Source organism: Apostichopus japonicus, chromosome 3, assembly GCF_037975245.1.
Source record: "Apostichopus japonicus isolate 1M-3 chromosome 3, ASM3797524v1, whole genome shotgun sequence".
In the NCBI taxonomy this organism is placed as follows: Eukaryota; Metazoa; Echinodermata; class Holothuroidea; order Aspidochirotida; family Stichopodidae; genus Apostichopus; species Apostichopus japonicus.
The window spans coordinates 28363556-28385800 of NC_092563.1; the positions used below are offsets into that span (position 1 = coordinate 28363556).

The 22245-nt window shown below is 39.5% G+C and overlaps 2 protein-coding genes across 3 annotated transcripts in view; one reads left to right on the top strand and one right to left on the bottom strand.

Annotated features, from left to right (window-relative positions):
• The window catches only part of LOC139965738 (cyclin-dependent kinase 10-like), a 31267-nt gene extending 28736 nt beyond the window's left edge, over positions 1 to 2531 (bottom strand). Inside the window, exon 1 of the mRNA XM_071968407.1 lies at positions 2228 to 2531. The gene's annotated coding sequence lies outside the window, so the exon portion shown is untranslated. The remainder of the gene's footprint in view (positions 1 to 2227) is intronic.
• Positions 1492 to 16469, top strand: LOC139965739 (solute carrier family 35 member G1-like). 2 transcript variants are annotated; one of them, XM_071968409.1, is made up of 2 exons: positions 1492 to 1848; positions 12001 to 16469. In XM_071968409.1, exon 2 carries the CDS (start codon positions 12014 to 12016, stop codon positions 13145 to 13147), a length of 1134 nt encoding a protein of 377 aa, XP_071824510.1. In that variant the 5' UTR covers positions 1492 to 1848; positions 12001 to 12013; the 3' UTR covers positions 13148 to 16469. The 2 variants fall into 2 exon arrangements, with proteins under 2 accessions (XP_071824510.1, XP_071824509.1); XM_071968408.1 differs by lacking the exon at positions 1492 to 1848 and adding an exon at positions 7856 to 8291.
• Positions 16470 to 22245: the final 5776 nt, after the last annotated feature.

Consider the following 22245-nt stretch of genomic DNA (forward strand, 5'->3'; position numbering starts at 1 on the left):
TTTTGTCGAGATGGTATTAAGTGTGCAACTCGTCAATTTGCAGAAAATTGCTGCATTGACGAGATCCGTTATCTCGTCAAAACGTCAATTTTCTGAATTTTGTCACGTTACCATTTCGACAACTCGTCAATTTGCAGAAAATTGTCGTTTTGTCAAGTTGGTAACTTGTTAATGCAATGTCCCTTCTACGCTTCCGTAGTGCGGTCCGTGGAAATTGCGCAGTATACCGCGGGATGCTAATATAAACAACAAAATGTCTTATGTAGATGTAGTAAAAGTATGGAGGTCAAATTATGTCAAATTCTCTTTTACATTAGTAATGGCAATAAGTCGGCCTATAGCTTAGAACTTTATTTTAATTATCAAGGAGATTCATTTCCATTAGCTACATCATTGCAATTTATTTTTCTTTCAGTAGGAGCCCCCCCCCCCCCACGCCTCCTACGCCTATGTGTGTAGTGTTCGGTTTCGGAAATATCTGGTATTTTTTTCATTTCCTTCAACCAAGTTTTATAATAGCCGTTATAAGAGGGTTTAATATTTGTACACCAATAAATTATTTTCGAAAATTTCCTGACCAACATTCTTAATCATACTTCATACTTGACCGGTCTGTTAGAGGTTGAAGGAGGTTTTTCTATATTGGTTGTCCATAGATGACATTTTTTGTAACATTATGGGTATGTTTTCAAGTGAATTTATTCACGAGAAATGTGAATTTTCAAATTCGGAACAAATAATGGGCTGAAAACCTTAAAAAGCGGGGCTGTCGGGTATTGTGGGCCGCGACGTAGAATCACCTACAAAAGCAATGATCCACAGGACATGCGATCAGGTCGAACATGATGTGTGCCTGGTGAAAATCTTCAAAAAGGTTATGGATGGGGAAAAAAACTATTGGAAAATACTTGGTTCTCAGGCAAGAGTGTACATCTGGTTGGTCATTTTCAAGCCCGAGAAGTGCCATTTCCGGTGATCTAGGGGGTGTCAAAACCAGAAATTTTCTTGTACGCTGCGCACCAACTGATGGTGGCGCTCCGCTTAGATAGTAATTCGCGCCCCGGGTTAGAAAATCCTGGATACGCCCCTGTATATATATATATATATATATATATATATATATATATATATATATATATATATGTTGCGCAATCATAAATATGTCTCTACTGACCTGCTACTTCCCAAGGATAAAAATAAATGATTTCCATCTAAACCACAGACATGCTGTTAATTTTCAGTTATCGAATATTAAACTTTGGATAAACTTGCCGGCTCCGAGGATAGGCCTAAATACTTTTCAAACCAAAATTTAAATCCAGAGAGAAACAAACAAGTTATGCCCAGCTGGTGCAATATATAGGCTATGTTAATTATTAGCCTACTTACCGGTATCGATTTGAAATGCTCGATTTCCAAGTAATATAGCGGAACTCGACATGATAAGCCCGGATATAGTCTATGGACTTGGTCAATATGTTTATATGGAAAACACAGTGACAAAGACTGACGGGGAATGATGATGGCAGATCCAGTGAAATCCCCATGGAGTATAGGTCATCACCCGACAGAAGATTTATTATTTTAAGTGTGCAACAATGGGATATGATAAACATGTTCTGTTATATCAGAGAGGAAGAGCTCGCATGGGAAGAGATTGATTTAGTCTCATGGTTTGAGCTAAACAGTTAAAAGGTCTTGTATACTCGAGCATAACCAACCAGTCAGCGTAGAAACCATCAGAAGGCCTAACACCATTCTTACACCATTCCTATATTAGAAAACTATATCAGTTCAGCATCCACCAAGCCTCTTGAGGAGTGTCCAAGACAATTAAAAAAAAATACGGTAAGTCAATATATATAGAATAGAAGACAGGTAGAAAATAGTATAGTATAGATAGGCCTATAGATCATTTTAATACATTGTATACGCCAACCCGGCGTGTGTCTGACTTATTACTGCAATTTTATACTAGTTGTCGTTAATCATGTCGTAAAACAAAGCCAAGCTTTCTTAACAGTACCGTATAAGTTCAAATTCTTGATATGATATGTCAGTTTTGAGTCACTGTAAACACCGAATATAGCAGATTTACCCCAAGATTTTGCAGCCGTTAATCATCTGCATTTGTCATCAGAAGAGTACTAATTAGAGGTGTGCGCATAGAGTTATATAGTATACGTGATTTAGTATAATTATTCTCTCCGCACAGATGTCGACCTACCTCAGTTGCCAAGAGCGTTACCCAAACATGATACATGATACACATAAGGCTAGACCCCGGAGGTACCTCTGCACGTGCATGATGGAAATTTTGTCGGCCGCCACTATGCAAAGACTATAGAAATTAGAGTTACATGAGTATACAGTTTAATTAAGAGCACTGGTAACTTCTCTGTAATAAAAGTCGTGCCTGGGTAATTGTGTTTTGTACATTAAAATTGACGATTGATCAACAGGGACACACGGTGCGTGTCAGTGCAGCTGGCGTTCCATATACTCCGGGAAATATGCGTAATAATATTATGCGTTGAAGTAGCAAGTACGAGACCAACTGACACTGTGTATGTACTTCTACATGGTACCAGTAAAAATCATACAACCAGTTTTGCACTATACCTCCACATTTACTGAAAATTACTGCACTGTGAGTAACAAGCTGGCGATATCACATCTTATTCGTCCAAGGCCGGTGGCAGGCCTACATGTCACTTTTAAAGATGGCTCAGTTAGGCACAACAGCAATTGTGAACAGAGTTGTAGGAAGTTTGTTGAACCATGCAGGGCCTTAAATGTTTAGGGGGTCCAAAGAGTTGCTGCCAACGGTTTCTTAAGTGTCAAAGTATAGATGGCAACTGGCAAATGGCTTCCTGCACCTAATAAAACGTGTAAATATCGAATCCGTTCCGTCCAAGATACAACTTACTAACTGTTCACTTATGTCACCTTGTAGTGTATTTGTGAGCTGTCTGATTCGACTTTTGGAGTGATAAAATTAGTCATTACACGAAAACTGAACAGGATTTCACGCGTAATCGTCCATATTTTCGGAGGCTAAAGGCTTTGTGTCAAATGTAGCCGGCATTGATGAAATATGAATGAAGGGCCCCAGCAACCCGGTCCACACTTGAACCGGGACGGTCCTGAAAATCTAGCTACGCCGCCACTGATTTGGAAGTACGTTGTAGAAAAAAAAAATGTTATTAGTCCAGGTTGTATAGGCCTATTCTATATACTACATTTATGTTTTTGAGAAAGAACACTTTGAATATCGGAGGCTCATCAAACAAAGTGGCTGGACTCCCACTAAAGCTAACGCACATACCATTATAGTTCCTCGTTTGCAATACAAAATTCAAAACCTCAGTTTGATTGTGGCCTCGAAAAACACCTTTTTGCAATGCGCTATAAACTTGTCAAGGACAAATTTTGTGAAGGTCACCAAGGGTTGCTGTGTTGTTTATACTGGTGAAAAAAGGTCGCGTTAGAGTTCAATTATTAGAATTTCAAATTTTATTTCGTCGTATACAGCAGCATCCGTTATTTAAGCCATCTTTAACGTATGTTAAAACTAATGAGTAGCGCCTGAGGTTAACCAGACCAAACCGGTTTGATATCATGCAAGAACAATGCAGGCAAATTTGCTGTGGCGGAACCTATACTGCAAAGATACTGCATACATTTGAAGCCGAATTACGAAACCGTACAATAACACATGAGTTACCTGCATGTGATTTCCGTGCATGACAATACATTCTATAAATACATTCAAATTTTCTTTAATAATTTATTGGTGATGGGGGGGGGGGGGGGACTGGAGGGAGCTGAGGTGAGTGACTGGGAAAAGGTTACTGTTCATGACTGCTGTGCAGTCGTGGAGGGAAAATTCCCAACAATCACCCGGCCACCTCATGCGACTAATTCCTTGCCGGTAACTAACCAATGCATGCTTACCGGTATCCCATTTGAGCTTATTACACTGGCCCTATACAGTTATATCATTACATGGGCATGATAGTGCCATGCAGGGCCAACCGCGGAAATATATATATATATATATGATGTTTGGTTGTGTGTCTTTCCATATGTTTAACCATTGCACATATAACAGTATATATGTTTATTGTATGACTCGGTATATTGAACTTTCCATTCATTAACTGATAGCAACTGAAGTCTAATGAACATTTTCCGAAACGAGTGAGGACTCTAGTACTCTATCCATCAGCTGCAGATAAAATGACCAACAGCGCATACGTGTAAGCACGACTTACATGTTTAATGACTGAGAAGACAGTCTTCGAGATCCTAATTCTTAACTAAATATTTGTTCGAACAGAAATATCGTGCAGCGTTTTGACAGTTGAATCGTGCCACTCATCTGATTTGACATTATTTATGCCGCTTTATAGTCTCCGTATATTATATATTGACATTAACGCTAAGGTGACCAGACGTCCTTGATTTCCGGGGATAGTGCCCGGATGTGCCGTCCCCGGGATTTGTAATATATAATATGGAATCGGTTCAATTTAACCTGTTTGACCACCGTTTCGCAGAGACAGCTTGGACCATATAGGCTAAGATGTGATTGTTTATATAACTAGGCGACAAACGTAAATTCAATACATGGCTCGCAGATGAAGACAACCAAGATCAAAGATTAAAAGCATCGTGTTGCAAGGTTCTGACTTTGGATATAGGCCTATATCTTGGTTAAAATACCTGTTTCTGGATGCGGTGGTTCTAACCCTTGGCATTTGTCTTCCGTAAAGAGATCATATATGCTAACCCTTGATGTCACGGACAAGGGGGGGGGGGGAGGGGCGGGGAAGGGGGTTGAGGTGAAGATCAATATATGTATATGTCATATATATATATATATATATATATATATATATATATATATATATATATATATATATATATAAATATATATATATATATATATATATATAGCCTATCAGTATGTTAAATGATACAAATATGATATAAACATGGGAAGTGAGTGTGTCATACTTAAGTATTGGCATGCATGACGAATACCATAAGATATCTATATTGGCATTCCGAAGACAAATGGGAAAAACCCAGCATGAATTTCGATAGTTTTGAACATTTACACGAGCTTGGACGCAATTTGTTTCAATAATGTCGATAGACGTTAATGTCGATGGCGGTGGTGGAAAGGGTGGGGGGGGGGGGGTAAGTGGAAGGAAAGTATAAAATGGGGTGGGGTGGGGCAAACATTTTTGAAATGCAACACTACCCTCGTGAAGTCCGCATCAGGGGCCTTCAGTTTTGTTTCAACGAAATGGACTGGGGAGCATCATGATTGAGGGAATATTCCCCCGTGCCCCCTTGGTGCATGTACCACTCCCCCCCCCCCCCCCCATCGAGTTCATTAAAACACTCCTTCCGAATATGAATCAAGTCACGAGTAAGCATCGCACACAATGATGATATCCAGTCATTGTGCAAAAAGTAGGCTACCTTTGAACACCCATTGTTAGTGTTATGCATAGAAATTGAACTTCTAGGTCAATTTCTATGGTGTTATGTGACCTGTAGACGTATCTAACGCAAACCTGATATGGGTATAAAAGTCAATTTCATTTTGTGGAGACAATGACGGGAAATAAGTAGGTTGTTTAGACTTGAAACATCAAAATAAGCTGGTGGATAGAAGTCTTTCGGTTTGGTGTAAAGAAGATTTTCGATATTCCACTTTTCGTTGCACAACACCGGATATTGCGACTTGCACTATCGAGGACTCGTTGTGTGTGTACTCCTTATACTCGCCGCTACCCAATTAAAGTATGTTCAGTACAATATAATTAGCGGCTACCGTAGATATATATGTGAAAATAGTTGCTCTCTATTTCCAAATGGGATTATAGAATGATCCTTCGGTCCTTCATAGGGATCGAACAGGGCTAACTTTTATCGTGATCGTATCACATGTATTTGGATACCGTACCTTCCTGCTAATTGAGGTGTAGGGGCTATAAGACCTAAGTAGTCTACTTTGGTCATCTCGTAAACTAAACGGAATATCATTACTTTCACTCCTCTTCTCATAGCGCTCTTCTACCCTTTTTTTTTTCTTCACACCTTTCTGTCTTTGTCCTTCTCCAGTTAATGCCCTTCCCCTTTCCCTTAATCCTCTCTTTGTCCCTCCATTTTTTATTTATTTATTATTTATTTTTTGTTTTGTTTATCTCCTACCTCTCCTCTTCCCCTGTTTGTTTCTTTCTTCTTCTCTCCATCCCTTGTCTACTAATCCCCTTTCATCTATCTCTCTGTGTTCACCATGCTCATTAACCTGTATTTTTCTGTGCGTGTTTTCGTCCCTCCTGTTACTTGTCATTTAGCCTCTGAAGAAGATCCTGCTAGGATCGAAACGTCAGGCCCACTTACTTTTACACATTAACATAACTTGTGACAGCTTTGATGTAGCTGTCGGTCGTTTCTGCGTAACCACTGAGTGAGAAGTTAGCGGACGAAATGGACCGCCACCGGATGATCAGAAATTCGCATGTGCGCGAAGAAAAACAACCATATGGAACATGACTTGATCTATAAATGTACCTGATTCACTGAATTTGGTCTTTGGCGTGTTGACCTTATAGCCTGAATCATACAAAAAGTGCGGTGAAAGTCGCCGGGCCCTCATCCCTCTACTGCCCTCTCCTCTACCTATCACACAATAATAACAAACGAGCGAACGTTTGAGATCATAAGTCGAATTTCGATACAAACGTTTTAAGCAAATATAAAATCGCAACCGCGAGACAACTATTTCGTCAAATTTGGAGATAAAGTAGGTCTAACTTTGACTATCAATTATATCGAACAATCCACACAGGCATTATAATAATAGGCCCGGTAAAAAATAGTCGACATTTTGAAAAGGAAAATGAGAATTTTCGAGATAAATAGTATACAAATTCCGAGAAAGAAAGGGTTGAAATTTCCAATGTCTATTCGAGCAACCGCAGAGGGTTGCGATGGGGGATCCTGTCAAACCCCGCCGGTTTTTGTTTTGCACTCTCCAATGTTTAGCTTCCTTCTTTATAATGCCCCACCCCACCACCCGCACACTCATTTTTGGAAGCAAAATTAAATCCAAGCGTATCCACCTTTTACTGAATATACCACAATTCTTCGTAGACACTATACCGTTTCTTTTGCGACTTTTCGGAATTTCTCTTTAATCACAACAGGTTCAGTGTGTAGTGTTTGTAGCACAAGTAACCGAGGCAGTAAAAACACAATGTACATCAGTTAAGTGGAGTACTGTGGTGTTTATTCCCCTCTCTGACTGCAACACCTGTTTCACTCTTTGTTCTTATTGCTGAGCATATCAGTACAGTACATTTACATGAATCATGATAAGTCCAACTATATTAGGAAAGTATCAACAGAGAAGACGATAACATGTGTGTCATAGTAAAGTAATGACTGATTGTACATTTATTTCAGTACACAACTGGCTGCTCACTGATCTCTATATTTGCATAATATAAATAAAAGAAACCAAAACAAATACAGAGTAAAAGTACTGTCAATCGGCGAGTTGAGTTCCCTCAAATAAAGTTCATGTCAGAAGTAGAACGCGCCGGGTTCAAACAGTCCAAAGCAAAAACAGAAAACTATATGTACGTGCTGTTTTGGTGGAGTCGATAAAATGTTTTTTTTTCCCTGCCAGCGCTTCTCCCTCCCCCCCCCCCCCCAACTCCCTTGCAAGTACAATATCGAACAATTAGTTTGGTATACACTTCTACAGATGAGTAAGTAACCTTTCCCCGCTGCATTTGATATTGTTGTCATTCCTATACAGCTCTATATTGCGACCCACATATCCATCGTCCACCCTAACAATACGAATCTTTATATATAAAGGTGTACGGCGCAGCAAACCCAACACTAAATCCTTCAAATACCGCCGTATGTAGTGTTTAGTCCGCACAATCGATTCGGTACTATAGATTTGAGTACACGTTAGAGCTGTAGCACACACAATTACCAGCTGGACAGGACTGTTGTTCGTTTTCGGGAAGTAGCATACATTCGCATCAGTGAATTGCTGAGACTGAGCGGACGAGATTGATTAAATATGGAGGATATTCGCGGCAAACCTGCAGGTCAAAAATGAGAGTGCAAACGGACATCTTGCCTTCGCTGTTATGATGTTATGTGTGTTTGCATTAGTTCCATATCCACAGATCGGTTTTTTATCCAGGTGATAATTCGTTGCGACGTCGGTTCGATTCTATACTCAGTAGGTAGGTGTAAAACTTTTTGTCTCGAATTTCCCCACCGGGCAAACATAAAACGTTCAAATGTTATGTCGACAAATATATTGCTGCCAAGTTGGTCAGCAGCAACGGTATATAGGCCTATATACGCTTAGTTACACTGAGTCGTCACCTACTTGTGTGTTTTCCCGGGTGGATATAATTACAATTTTAAGCAGAAATGATTCATTGTCAAGGGTAAAAATTCTGTTTGGAAGTCGTAGTTGTTTAGTGCATCGTTCTTCGATGTTGCTCTGCAATTATCGTCGTAAATTGAAACAACTAATTGTGTCCTTGTGCAATGTTGTAATTTGTGTGTGTGTGTGTGTGTGTACGAGTTTTTTATTCCAAGGCCTTCGAGACAAGTTGTTCTCATGGTGTGGCTTTAAGAACTGGTAGTTCGAATGTACAAGTTCTTTCAGACCAACTGGGTCATTTGATTTTTTTTCCCATTATTCATAGCTATTCACGTACAAAGGAAGTCGTCAATATGACGGTTACCGTTTTATGAGGTGCTATAGGAGAATGCGTGTTCTGGTTTTCATTGAGACCTTTGATAAGGCTGACGGCGATTCATGATTAAATTGGCTGAACGGCAGAGCCTGCACAGGCTGGTCATTGCGGGGCCGAACCTCGCTATCACCCCATTCTCGGGCTCTTTCCGTCCTTTCAAAATTGTTAGGCTATTTTTGTTTTATATAAAATTTTGGTTTTCACCAGGTGGTTCACCTGTACGATTCCAACTCTTGAACCGTTCCATTAGCACGGGGGGGGGGGGGGGGGTATATTGAGTAACCTCAGCTTTTAGAGGTCATTGCCGCCGTATAGCGTTACTTGTGGCTGCAGCTGCTATACTGAATTTAAGTCGAATTCCTGCGTTAACATGATTATCATTGAAACTTTTAATGTTTTCTTTTGGTACATTCCTGTTGACAAACGGCGTGTTTAACATTATCAATGATGTTGAACAATGGACGTTATGCACCATAGGAGGAGGTCATTGCCTGAACCTCAGCCATTTCTATAACCAGAATATTATCTCCATGTTAAAATCATTTCATGCATATTTTTCTTCCCTTTGTCATGACTCTGAATGAATAATGTTTTGAGCTGGGATGTTTGATTTTAAAAGATGGCCTCAAGAAACTGAATTTTGTTGGATTTACAGGTTGATAAAATACTGATTCTGCTGGTAAACGATTATACCGTAGTAATTTAAATTGCAGGTTATATGGTGTACTATAGGGTGCGATAAGAAATATGAAAATTAGCAGCGGCGTAAGGCCTATGGGCTCGGACGGGGCAAACCCAGGGGCCCCCGACCAAAGGGGCCCCCGCTGCACTGATGTACAGAACTTAGAAGAGGGGTGCTTTTTTTTTTTTTTTTTTGAAACAGCACGTTTTCGTTGGAAAAGAAACTATAAACGAGACAATGGACATATTTTTCTGTGTGTGAATACGTTCGTCATAAATCATATGACCCTGCAACTGCAAATCTCGTATCCTTCTTTCCGCACGATTGACTCAAGAGCCTGAGGTACACACTGGAACTTGATAGGCTACGCTGGTACATATTATAGCGAAATCTAATCGATATGTTTGCTGACAAGAAGGCCACGCTCAGTGAATTCAAGCTCTAGCCCTTCCAAGTTCTCGGAAACTTGGATACCATTTGTCCACAGGAGTTACGCCACGGGTGGAAATATTGGACATTGGTCATTTGGTCTTGTTGTCCTTTCAATCTCTTAATGTATTCTAGCTTTGCAACACATTTTTTCATGTTCCCAGTATGACAAACAAGGCGGACCAAAAATGTGTCTATAAACGCAGATTTTCCCCAAAATCTCAGTCGATAAAATCTCCACGAAATGTTCCATATACGGCTTAGATTGCACCAGAGAGCTTGAAGAACCCCAGAGCTTCCAGGGCCCTAAGGCGGGCCCTGGACCCACGTCTTTGGGGCTTCGCGCTCCGCGCTCATGATGTGCGCTGCGCGCACATAGGTTGATTTTCCGCAGCAGCCAGGGGCCCTACCTTCCCTGGACCCAGGGGCCCCCAGACTTATCGTTACGCTGCTGAAAATTAGCAATATAATATGATGATTAATTAAGTGTCATCTAATATATATATATATATATATAGTTATATATGTATAATTATATATATATAATTATATATATATAATTATATATATATAATTATATATATATAATGGCATGTATATATAGCCTATACCCCCAAAAGCACCATATAAAATGCATGTCTCTTTAGTGGAAATTTGTGTTTCTTTTTCGAGCAAGGCTTTATTTTGGTTGCTTCAAGATGGTACGTGTGGTATATTGATTGAGATATCCATAGAATCAGCGATTCGATACGAATTTAGTTTACATCTCAGTTGTCTGTTTCTTCTATATGCATTTTCATTTTGTTTTCAAGTTCAGTCCTGCTTTACACAATTTAGGTCTTTATGTTTGCACGCGTAGACAAGTGTTAAGGTAAAATCCTTAGCGCAGAAGCAGAGGGTCATAACTATAGAAAGCCCCATATATAGGACAGGTGCACGAGAGCAAGATAGGTAGGTATAACATGATACCATTTTTATGGCGGGCAAATTCTGAAGAAAGCCAGAAAAGGAACGGCGATTTCTCCAAAGGTTAGAGAGGTTTATTTGCACAAAAGATATTCACAAATAACCCCCCGGAGGCGTCGACGGTGTTAGATCAGGGAGTTCCATAACAACTCCCTGGTTAGACACAGGACCGCATACCAACTGCTAATAATGTTTGGTTTATGAACATCGCTGCCGAGACTGTATGTTTTCTTCCTGTCTATAGACAGTACACAACCTTGTATATAGGCATCGAAACGTCCTTGACAATTGCGTAGGATTGTTGTTCTTATTTCTGGGTCATGACTATGGAACGCGAAAAGGGAAAACTGATTTCGTTGTCTAAACTTACGTTGTTGCCATCGGCGCTGTTCAACAATTGCTCAACCACGTGATAAAAAAAAATAGCTTTCGCATCATATGCAACTTTGGCTTCATATGCTTACTATACGCACGTCGTTTATTAGGATATGTGGGTAGTCTAGCCTGCTGTTAAGAGTACATTCCATTGTAGAGTCTAGTAGTAGCAGTAGTAAGAGTACCAATATAGCTTTAGGTGTAACAGTTGTAGGCCTAGTAGTAGAAGTGAAAGCAGCCAACGTATCATGCATTCTCATGCGCTGGTGATGTTTGTTGAATATCGTGCGAAACACATATTTTTACAATATACGCGGTTGAGCAATTTTGAACAGCGCCGATGGCAACAACGTAAGTTAAGAAAACGACGTAAGTGTAGACAATTACGGAAGTTTAGACATCAATACGTGAGTTTGAGCCACATCGTGGTAAAACAGCAGCAACAACTTTAGTTTAGACAACAACAAACTTAGTTTAGACAACGAAATAAGTTTTCCCTTTTCGCGTTCCATACTATGGAGCGGATGAGTGCTTCTGCATTATGATATATTTTTTAGGCGCGCAGAAACATATCAAATACATCACAACTTCCGATTTAAATAGCGATGTCGTTTCCCACTGAAGATATTTGGAACTATTTGGCAACGAATTTCATCTTATTTACTCACATGCTTCAGATTTGAGAACTCCTCAAAGGTGATGTTTATTATTATTATTATTATTTCATTTCAGATTTCAGTCCAATATGAACCTAACAGAGGCTCACTGCGCATCTGTGGAAGACTTAGAGGGAGCGAAGTACAACAATGACCAGTACATCGTCGAAGAAAACCAGACCTCCCTTTCAAAAATGGAGAAACTGCAAGAAGATAAGAAGTGGGATGTGAAACGGCGGAAGAAACTTTCTCTCATCAGAGCTTGGCTGCCCTCATTGGGGGCGCCTGCGACTCTTTTGGGTGTCATTTTGATGTCTTTCTCGGATCTCTTCATGGAAATTGCGACACGGTCTATGAATCCCGTTCAAGTCACTGTATTATTTGCTCTTGCCATGTTTGCGACTTCCCTAATGTGTGCTATCATTCACTCGATCAAAGATAAGTCCGTGTTGATTCGCAAATATAACAAACAAGAGTGGTTCTATCTACTACTATGCGGGATTACCAACGCTGGAGGTATCACCCTAATAAATCACGCTATCAAATTTATGCCGGTTGGCGATGCAATATCAATTTTGAGGTCGATGCCAATATTTGCTGGTATCGTAGGGTGGATCTGTCTCAAGCAGGCTCTCAGAAAGATAGATTTTCCATTCATCATTCTTTGCGTAGCAGGAGTCGTGCTTATTGCTCGGCCGTCTTTTCTGTTCCACACCAACCCTGAAGAGACGGACGCTAATGAGGTAGTCGGAACGACACTAGCCCTCGGGAGTGCCTGTTGTTTCGCTTTGTCGTTCTCGGTGGGCAAAAAGCTATCCGATTCCAAAATCCAGTCGTACATAATTATAAGTATCAACTCTTGCATAAATTTACTCCTTAACTGTGCCATATGGTTTTCCTTCCGTAGGTGGGACTGCGCGCAACACTATGTGGTATTTTTAACCTTAGCTGGGGGAGCTCTTACATCTTTCGGTCAAATTCTCGTCTTTTGGTCCGTTTCAAGAGAAAAGGTCGTCGTTATTACAGTGATTTTAGCGTCGAACATCATATACGTTTACATTTTACAAATTTTAGTTGTACACATTATACCGCATTGGTTATCAGGCATAGGGGCTGTACTGATATTGATAGCTTGCATAGGAATGGCTATCAGAAAGAATGACAAAATTGCGATCGGAGAGATGAAAGTAGCGTACCAAACCCCATCGGGTAGTTATACTTAAAATGCTTACTATATAAAATAGTGACTAATAAGACAAGGCCTTAAAGTCAAACCAAACACGCATTATTATAAATAAGAGTACTCTTTGAGTTGAAAGTACATCTTGAACTTGAAAGCTAGATAGCATACACAAGCAATGCATGAGTGATACCGCGTTGCCCATGGTTACATTCCAAACACGGTTGGATTACATAAAAACAAACAAAAAGTTGCCCTAAAAAGTTGCCCCAAACATATGGTGATGCAATCATATGTTAAATATAATGCAGGCGTCTTTCGAGCTGATTTGAACCGAGCAACATTTCTAACTTGTTTTATAACAAATCCATATCCTTTTGCTACCTACGTTTTCTTTAATATACACGACATTTTGCATGTGAACTTCATAAACTTTTTTATATCTTGTCAATTTTCCATATATTTTTTTTATTCAAAAAAAAAAGAAAAAACGTTCGAAGACGATTACTATTGGCAAGTTTAAAGGTCTGCTGTATTTATTGATCCTAACTTTTACCATGCTATCATGGAAAAGTTTCTTGAGATTACGTAATCGACCGTCTTGGTCGTAAAATTACTTTTTTTTTACCAATTAGTCTGCTACGCCTGCCACATAGTTTTTTCTCGTATGAGGGTCTTTGTGTGAACTCTGTATGATTAACTAAATTGTAGAAATGAACATATTTCCACACAATGTTTACACAAAGAGCCTCATGGCGATAAGAAGCTATGCAGGCTAATTGTAGAGTCCGAGGTCATATTACGATCGTGGCAGGTCGATTACGTAATCACAAACCTTTCCTAGCTAAAGCGTGCTATAATTGGCGCCAATAGAGCAGATCTTTAAGTAAAGGTCGGAGACTGCAGTAATACAGATATACCTCACGTTCAAATATTTCGTCATTTGTATATAAGCCAGTAACAAGTCACATTAATCAGTACTAATTCAGCGTCAGGTAATCATAAACAGGGTCCAATTGATTTTTCATCACTAATTTGATAGTGTAAAATCAGAGTCAGTCATTAATAACCATAGAATAGAAAGTGTCTCCATTGTAACGGCGTACACATGATAAGCATATGCAAACGATAGGTCAGTATGACAAAAGAGTTCACAAAGAAAGGTCATACCTCAACAGTGTGTGCGTGTGTGTGTCTCTAGTGTGTATGTGTCTATTAATGTTTGAAGCTCAAGGCCATATTCTGACAATTTGTTCATATAAACTCAGCTGCCATTTGCAACGTTTTTCCAAACAAATTTAGTCTTACAATATGTGCGTATTTTTAATTTTCTTTATCAAAGAGGCAGTGATGCAAATTCCCTGCCAGTAGTCTACATTCGAGTTCAAATGTTGTCATGCATATTCCTACATCTCTTAACGCATGCTCGTGATACGCATGTTGTTATTATTTAGTGTCATCTATAGACCTCCGCAATACCTGATATGGAGGGGGGGGGTGGTTATAGATGCTGAATGACCAGGATCTTTCAGTTCATACTGGTGACCTTTTGGCTAAGATCATGTGTAGTATCTGTTCCCTTTCGAGGGGAATCGTGATACACACCTGACGATGATCACACAGTCACAGTCTCAATGCAAGGGAACTGGGGTTGCGAGCGGATCAGTCGTTTGGTTTTTCGTGCCCAGGTTCTTACCTGGGTGACTTTCCATAAAAAGTATCTTTGATGAACTTAGTTCTTTTACAACAATCGTTTTCATTATTTCTGTTATACAGTAATATCGCCTCACAGCATATGTTTTATTCATCCATAGAAACCGTATTTTGAAGAAAAACAAACAATGTGTAAACACTTACTTTTATAAAGGCTGTGTGAACTTGCACAGTAGAAACACTATACTGATCTATCGTATAGCGTATGGATTTATCTGCTATTAAGTTCTGCATAGCACTTTGTATATGGGATATTGGATGCATTCAAGTATCTAGTGACGTACACGTAATTACGTCTGCCTAATTTGCCTGATGTAACAAATGTTATCAACAGTTGTGTGTTATATCAATCAAACGTTTGGGGCCCAGAATGATATCATGTAAAACGCAGTCATTGTAGTACACTAAACTATTCACTGCATTGAATTCAGTACGTTTGAGACTTCTGCCTTGTTGTGCTCAACTTTGAACATTCAGTCAAGTACTTTGACTTCATCATGTCATATGTGCCTCAGAGATATCCCCCCCCCCTTATATTTTATGTGGTGTCAATTATTTTATATTGAATTTGAATTTTCTATAGTTCGTACATGCATCATGATCTGGCAGGTGAATTGGAAACCAGATTTTTCTTTCACGTAATTAAGTAACTAAGTACTACAGTTTCAGTGTATATATGATATGTATATATTTATTCAGTATTAAGCCAGTAAGCCTTAATGTAACAATGGAGACGATCAAACACTTCCATTATAAGCTCGTTTTCTTCGTTTTAGCCAAAGTTGTTGTGACTTTCAAACTTTTCATGCCTTCTAATGACAAACTCTCTACAACAGGGTCATTGCAACATAATATAAGAAGTGATAATGTGAGATGGATTATTGAGATTGATAGCTGTATTAAATAATGACACCGCTACTTTTTGCAGCTCGGTACTAATACTTATTAAAATAATAATAGTAAGCCATCTGGCAATTCGTATATGTTGAAGTTGTAAAAATGGACCCTGTTTGTTTATGTCAAGTTCATTGCTGTAATAAGTCTACCAGCGATTTAATTTTTACATTGTGTATATAGCCTATATATATATATTTATGAATATATATATATATATATATATATATATATATATACATATACATATATATATATATATATATATATATACATACATACATACATACATATATATATACATACATACATAAATATATATTTATAGAAGCTGTTGAGATATTGCATGATATATGTGGTTACGTTCTGCTTAAGAAATACTAAATCTCCATAAGAAAGAGAAACAGAGACATGCCTCTCATTCCCTGCCTCCCCCTTTAGTCCTCCCATCACCATTACCCCCCCCCCCTCGTCACCCCACGACCGTCATATGTCTTCTCATCCATACATATTATCTCATATAGAGAAGATGCATGATATAACTCGGCAGGCTGCGGTGGAGTGTCATACTTAGTACAAAGAGAGGCCTTGCATTTTATTACACAACTTTATGTAACTTATTCATATATATATATATATTGATATATATATATTTATTTATATATTGGGATGCTTTTCTACTGCGAAATTTTACATAATCTTTCTGTCAAGAGGCTGGTAAAGGTTTCCAAAAGTAAAACATGAATAATTATAAAAAACGGTGTCTTGCGTTATTTTTATACGTACAGTTTACGTTTAATTTCAAATAATGACCTAACTGTAAATGAAAAAAAAACATACAGTTGGCTTCTTTTATGTTTATACTATTATGAAAAAAGGCAGAAAGAAAAGTTGGTATTAAATTGACGAGCAAACGCATATATGGTGTTTCTAATTCCTCTATAGCATTAACATAAAGTATGCTAGAAGGTAGTTAAATGGTCAGTCTTGTTCAAAGTCTGGAATAAAAATCAATATACTGTATTCTTCATGAATTTCTTCATAAAATACTTCGACTCGGGCCCTTCTACAAAGGTTCATTGCCCTACCTACATCAGTCGGGCAATTTCGAATGCCCCCAGCGGCCCAGCCCCCACACACCTTTGAAATCAAGTGTCCCCCGGACACTGAAGTATATGAGTTAAAGCATGGACATTATGATGTGTTCATGAGAGTCACACTGCTCCAGGGTTGAGAGCAAAATAGAAAATAAGTGTTAGTTGAAGGTTTTACATGATTGGTCATTGCTTGACTTTCTAGCATATTGTGGGTCAATGCTGTCACTTTGACCAATCAAAGTAGACTGAAAATACATGTTTAACCTCTGGTATTAGTTTCGCTAAAGACTTGTATATCTTCGGTGTTGTAGGAGGACTCGGAAAATGTTTTCAAGTACTTTCTAGTACCAGCACTTGACTTTGAATGTACCCCAGTACATTATCTACATTTATCTGCTATTAAGTTCTGCATAGCACTTTGTATATGTATTGGATGCATTCAAGCATCTAGTGACGTACACGTAATTACGTATGCCTAATTTGCCTCGTAACAGATGTTATCAACAGTTGTGTGTCATATCAATCAAACGTTTGGGGTCCAGAATGATATAATGTTAAACGCAGTCATTGTAGTACACTGAACAATTCACTGCCTTGAATTCAGTATCCGTTTGAGACTTCTGCCTTGCTGTGTTCTACTTTGAACATTCAGTTAAGTACTTTGACTTCATCATGTCATATGTGCCTCAGAGATATCCCCCAAAAAGAACAGGCTTCTGTTACTCCATGTTATACTCTTACACATCAAATATGAGATGGTCCAAGCTTTCCTTCTTGAGATATCGTGTTAACTACAAGCAAGACGTCACACACACGCACACACATATTCATCCTCCTTCATAACTACTATGGTTACGGTTATCATCGAAACCAACAACACAGTAGAATATGAACTCACACTAAGTGCAAATATGTCCAATACTGAACAGCAGCTTACAGCCCAATGTTATCTGAGGATGACAGTTCATTCGAGGTCAGCACAGTTCAAAACATGAAAATAGATATATAGTATCGCATAGTATATGGTGGTCGTCGGTCTTCATGGAACCTAGCTGTATGTGTGTATATATGTATGTATGTATTTAAGATCCTCCTGCAAGCAGGAACTCGCGAACTTTAAGAAGCCATCATTGGCTTATCAAAGCCGCAAGCTGTTCATAGTCAGTCTCTTAGATTCATATTTTAATGTCCATGATTATGAATAGTCAATTGTCAGCAACTCTGTAACTGGACGACATACATTAATCTTGGAATGACTCGAACTCGGGACCTTATGATTGGAAGGCACCGGCGTTAACCACTGAGCTAACACCCCTTACGTTAGCTGTACTTAGCTGTACGTTCTGTGTGTATATTATCAGGTGCGTATCCAGGGGGGGCGTTGGGGGGGCGCGCCCCCAGGGTAAGGAAAAGAGGAGAGAAAAAAAAGAGAAGAAAAAAGGGAAAAGGAGGGGGAAAAAGAAAAGGAGGAGAGAAAGGAAGGGAAAAGAAGAAGAAAAAAGAGAGAAAAAGGAGAAAGGGAGGGAGTAGAAGATAGCCAAGACTTCGGGAAGAGAAAGAGGAACAGTCATAGTTAAAGCGCTGATCCCTATTATATACACAGGGTAGCCAGTGACAGATCAAGGATTACGGAGGGGGTGTGCGCCTTACCCTACCCCTTACACCAACAACTCCATTTTTGACGTTTTTTCCCTCTCTCACTAATGTATCTATATAAATACTATATATGGTCTATCATAACGCGCGTGTGTGTATGGACGCCTTAAACAATTGTACAATTGTGCTATATGGAACAAACTGTGGCTGGTCTTGAACTCGACGGGGTCGTCGGGAACATGACGCATTTCGGGAAGGGGGCGACCGCCCCCCCCCCCCCCGAGCAAATTTTCTTTATGACATCACTAGTAATTTCAAAATAGACAATGCTTAGGTGCAACTTACAAGGCCTGGGAAGTGTCATTTCCAGCGATCTGGGAGGCATTTTCGGCCAAAATTTTTCTTGTGCGCTTCGCGCCAACCCATGGTGGCGCTTCGCTTAGATAGTTTGCATACAGGCTTCGCCCCTCCCTTGGCAATTACTCGCTACACGCCTGTTCGAATTTGTAAAGCAAAGAGCAGATATAACATCATATCAGTGAGCATTGAAATGCCTGTTCCACGATGAACAGCCTCAAAAACTGTCTATGTGTGTAGTCGAAGGCGTAGCCCAATTGGATTTGGCGCTGTAACGACTTGCCCGAAAAAAAAGCCTCCTACGGGACCTACGCCTATGTGTGTAGTGTTCGGTTTCGATATACCTGATATCGGAAATATCTGCTATTTTTCATTTCCTTCAACCAAGTTTTATAATAGCCATAATAAGAGGTTTTAATATTTCTACACCAATAAATTAACTGTGTCGGAATTTTCGAAAATTTCTTCACCAACATTCTTCATCATACTTTCCTCTACTCGTGCAATTTGTACCTGTCTATTAGGGGTTCAAGGAGGTTTTTCCCTATTGGTTGTCCATAGATTGAATTTTGTGCAACATTATGGGTATGTTTTGAAGTGATTTTTATTCACGAGAAATGTGAATTTTCAAATTCTCAACAAATAATGGGCTTAAAACCTTGAAAAGTGGGGCGTTCGGATATTGTGGGCCGTGACGTAGAATCGCCTACAAAAGCAATGATCCATAGGACATGCAATGAGGTCGAACATGATGTGTGACTGGTGACAATCTTCAAAAAGGTTATGGATGGAAAAAAAAATTGAGAAATACTTGGTTCTCAGGCAAAAGTGTACATTTGGTTGGTCATTTTCAAGCCCGAGAAGTGTCATTTCCGGTGATCTGGGGGGTATCAAAACCAGAAATTTTCTTGTACGCTCCGCGCCAACTGATGCAGCCCCCCCCCCCCCAACCAAACTTGTTCCCCTGAAAATTCGGGCAATATGCTGAGAATAAATGAATAGTTTAAAAATTATCTCCTTGGTAATTAAAATAAAGTTCTAAGCTTGGCAGACTAATTCGCCATTACTACTGTAAAAGAGAGTTTTGACATAATTGGACCTGTATGCTTTTTCTCCATCTACATAAGACATTTCGTTGTTTACATTAGCATCCTGCGGATGACTGCGCAACTTTCACGGACCGTACGGTGCACGATGCCATGCGATGTAATGACCTATGCTTGCTTACATGATGTTGACATTAACATGTTGAACGCGCGCTTCGCGCTCGAAAAATTTTGGTTATATTTTTCGGGCAAGTCGTTACAGCCCCCAAATCCAATTGGGCTCCTACGCCTTTGACTACACACATAGACAGTTTTGAGGCTGCTCATTTTTGAACATGCATTTTCATGCTCACTGATATTATGTGATGTCTGCTCTTTGCTTTACAAATTCGAACAGGCGTGTAGCGAGTAATTTGCCAACGGAAGGGCGAAGCCTGTAGGCAAACTATCTAAGCGAAGCGCCACCATGGGTTGGCGCGAAGCGTACAAACAAATTTTGGCCGAAAATGCCTCCCAGATCGCTGGAAATGACACTTCCCAGGCCTTGTAAGTTGCATCTAAGCATTGTCTATTTTTAAATTACTAGCGATATCATAGAGAAAATTTGATCGGGGGGGGGGGGGGGCGGTCGCCCCTTCCCGAAATGCGTCATGTTCCCCGACGACTCGGTCGAGTTCAAGACCAGCCACAGTTGGTTCCATTGCACAATTGAACAATTGTTCAAGGCGTCCATACACACACACGCGTTATGCTAGACCATATATAGTATATATATATATAGATACATTAGTGAGCCTGGAGGAAAAATGGAAACGTCAGCTAGAGCACCAATGGTGCAGAAGCTCATACCTTTTCGAGCTTAAAAATGTAGGGCCCACAAAACTTTATGGCCCACCAAATTTCAGGCCATTTTCAGATTCCACCAATTTTGGGCCCATGAGGGATACCCCCCCCCCCTCCGTTAGCAGAATACTGGCCACACCACTGGCTATAATTCCTATTTTCCCCCTGTAAATCCTGTTTTACCCACTCTCTCAAACAATACCACTGACCTACCCTATTAAACTTTCTCCCCTCTACCTGAGCAGACCTGAAGTATGGAACGCGAAAAGGGCAACCGTATTTCGTTGCCTAACCTAAGTTTGTTTCGTTGCCTAAACTAAGTTTGTTGCTGTCTTAACTAAAGCTGATGCTGCTAGTTTACCATGTTGCTGTTGTTCGTTGATGTCTAAACTTACGTTGATGTCTAAAGTTACGTTGACGACTAAACGCGCCTTAATGTCTAAACTCACGTTGATTTATAAACCTTACGGTTGATGTCTAAACTCACGTTGATGTCTAAAACTTTCGTTGCTAAGTTAACTTACGGTTGATGTCTAAACTCACGTTGATGTCTACACTTTCGTTGCTATCTAAAGTTCCGTTGTGAACAAATTGTGAACGAACATCATTCTTTCTTTTCAAAAAAATTATAACAATCAACCGCAAGTTGCTTCCGTGCAGTGCTAACAACATATCTATTACGGAGATTTTCATGCTAAATACAGCCAATGATGTTTTCTCAAATTTCCCGAGATTTGTTTAGTTAATAGTCCCTTACCCATTGTCTGCAAACATGCTTGCATCTTCAGTGCTCAATGAACGCAAAGTATGATGGTTTAACTATGTAACGCGAAAAGGAGGGGGGGGGGGGGGTAATCGTTAATGTCATGCCTGATTTGTAGCAACAGCCATGTAAATATCCTTAACAACCTGATTTGTCGAACAAAATCACGTTGTTAACGATATTTACATGATAGTTGATACAACTCCGAGGACGTTGTTAACGATATATTTGAATAATTGTTTTATCACAGAAAGTTATGAGTTGAGACAATCTATGAATTTTGCGGGAAGCTACCACAACATCTCTGATACTGAAAAGGACTTTAAATCTCACAGTATGTTATGTTCTCTCCCTTTTGAGAGTTGATAATGTAAAATGTGCATTTATACCACAGTTATTTCTTCGTTGCAAACTTGCGTAAAGTTTTGCGGTCCCTTTGACCACGTGCTTCAAGTCATGATTCTGGTGCAACACTAATTCGTGTGCATAAACTACTGCAGTCATACATCGTCAAAAGTAGTCATTGAAGTTTCGACATTGCGTAAAAATCTTATTTAAATACTATAATTTTCGTGGAGTTGGTTGTTTCCAAATACTGAAAAGCATCCAGGGTAAATGTTGGATCAGTTGCTCTATGGTTGGATGTAGTCTGCGCTTCGTGAGTAACAAGAGGGGCACAGTATTGAAGTACGTAGGCAATATGACTCACTGCAGAACTAGTTTACTAAACCCGCCAAGCAAGTTCATTCGTAACACCAATCCAGTTCGGAGTTTCGATTTGCGAAAGGGATTGTGTTGTAAATGGAATATACACAAACCTCGCTCAGCATTG

Bases quoted from the DNA above. Each gene is read 5' to 3' on its own strand.
- LOC139965739 (XM_071968409.1), top strand. From the start codon at position 12,014: ATGAACCTAACAGAGGCTCACTGCGCATCTGTGGAAGACTTAGAGGGA.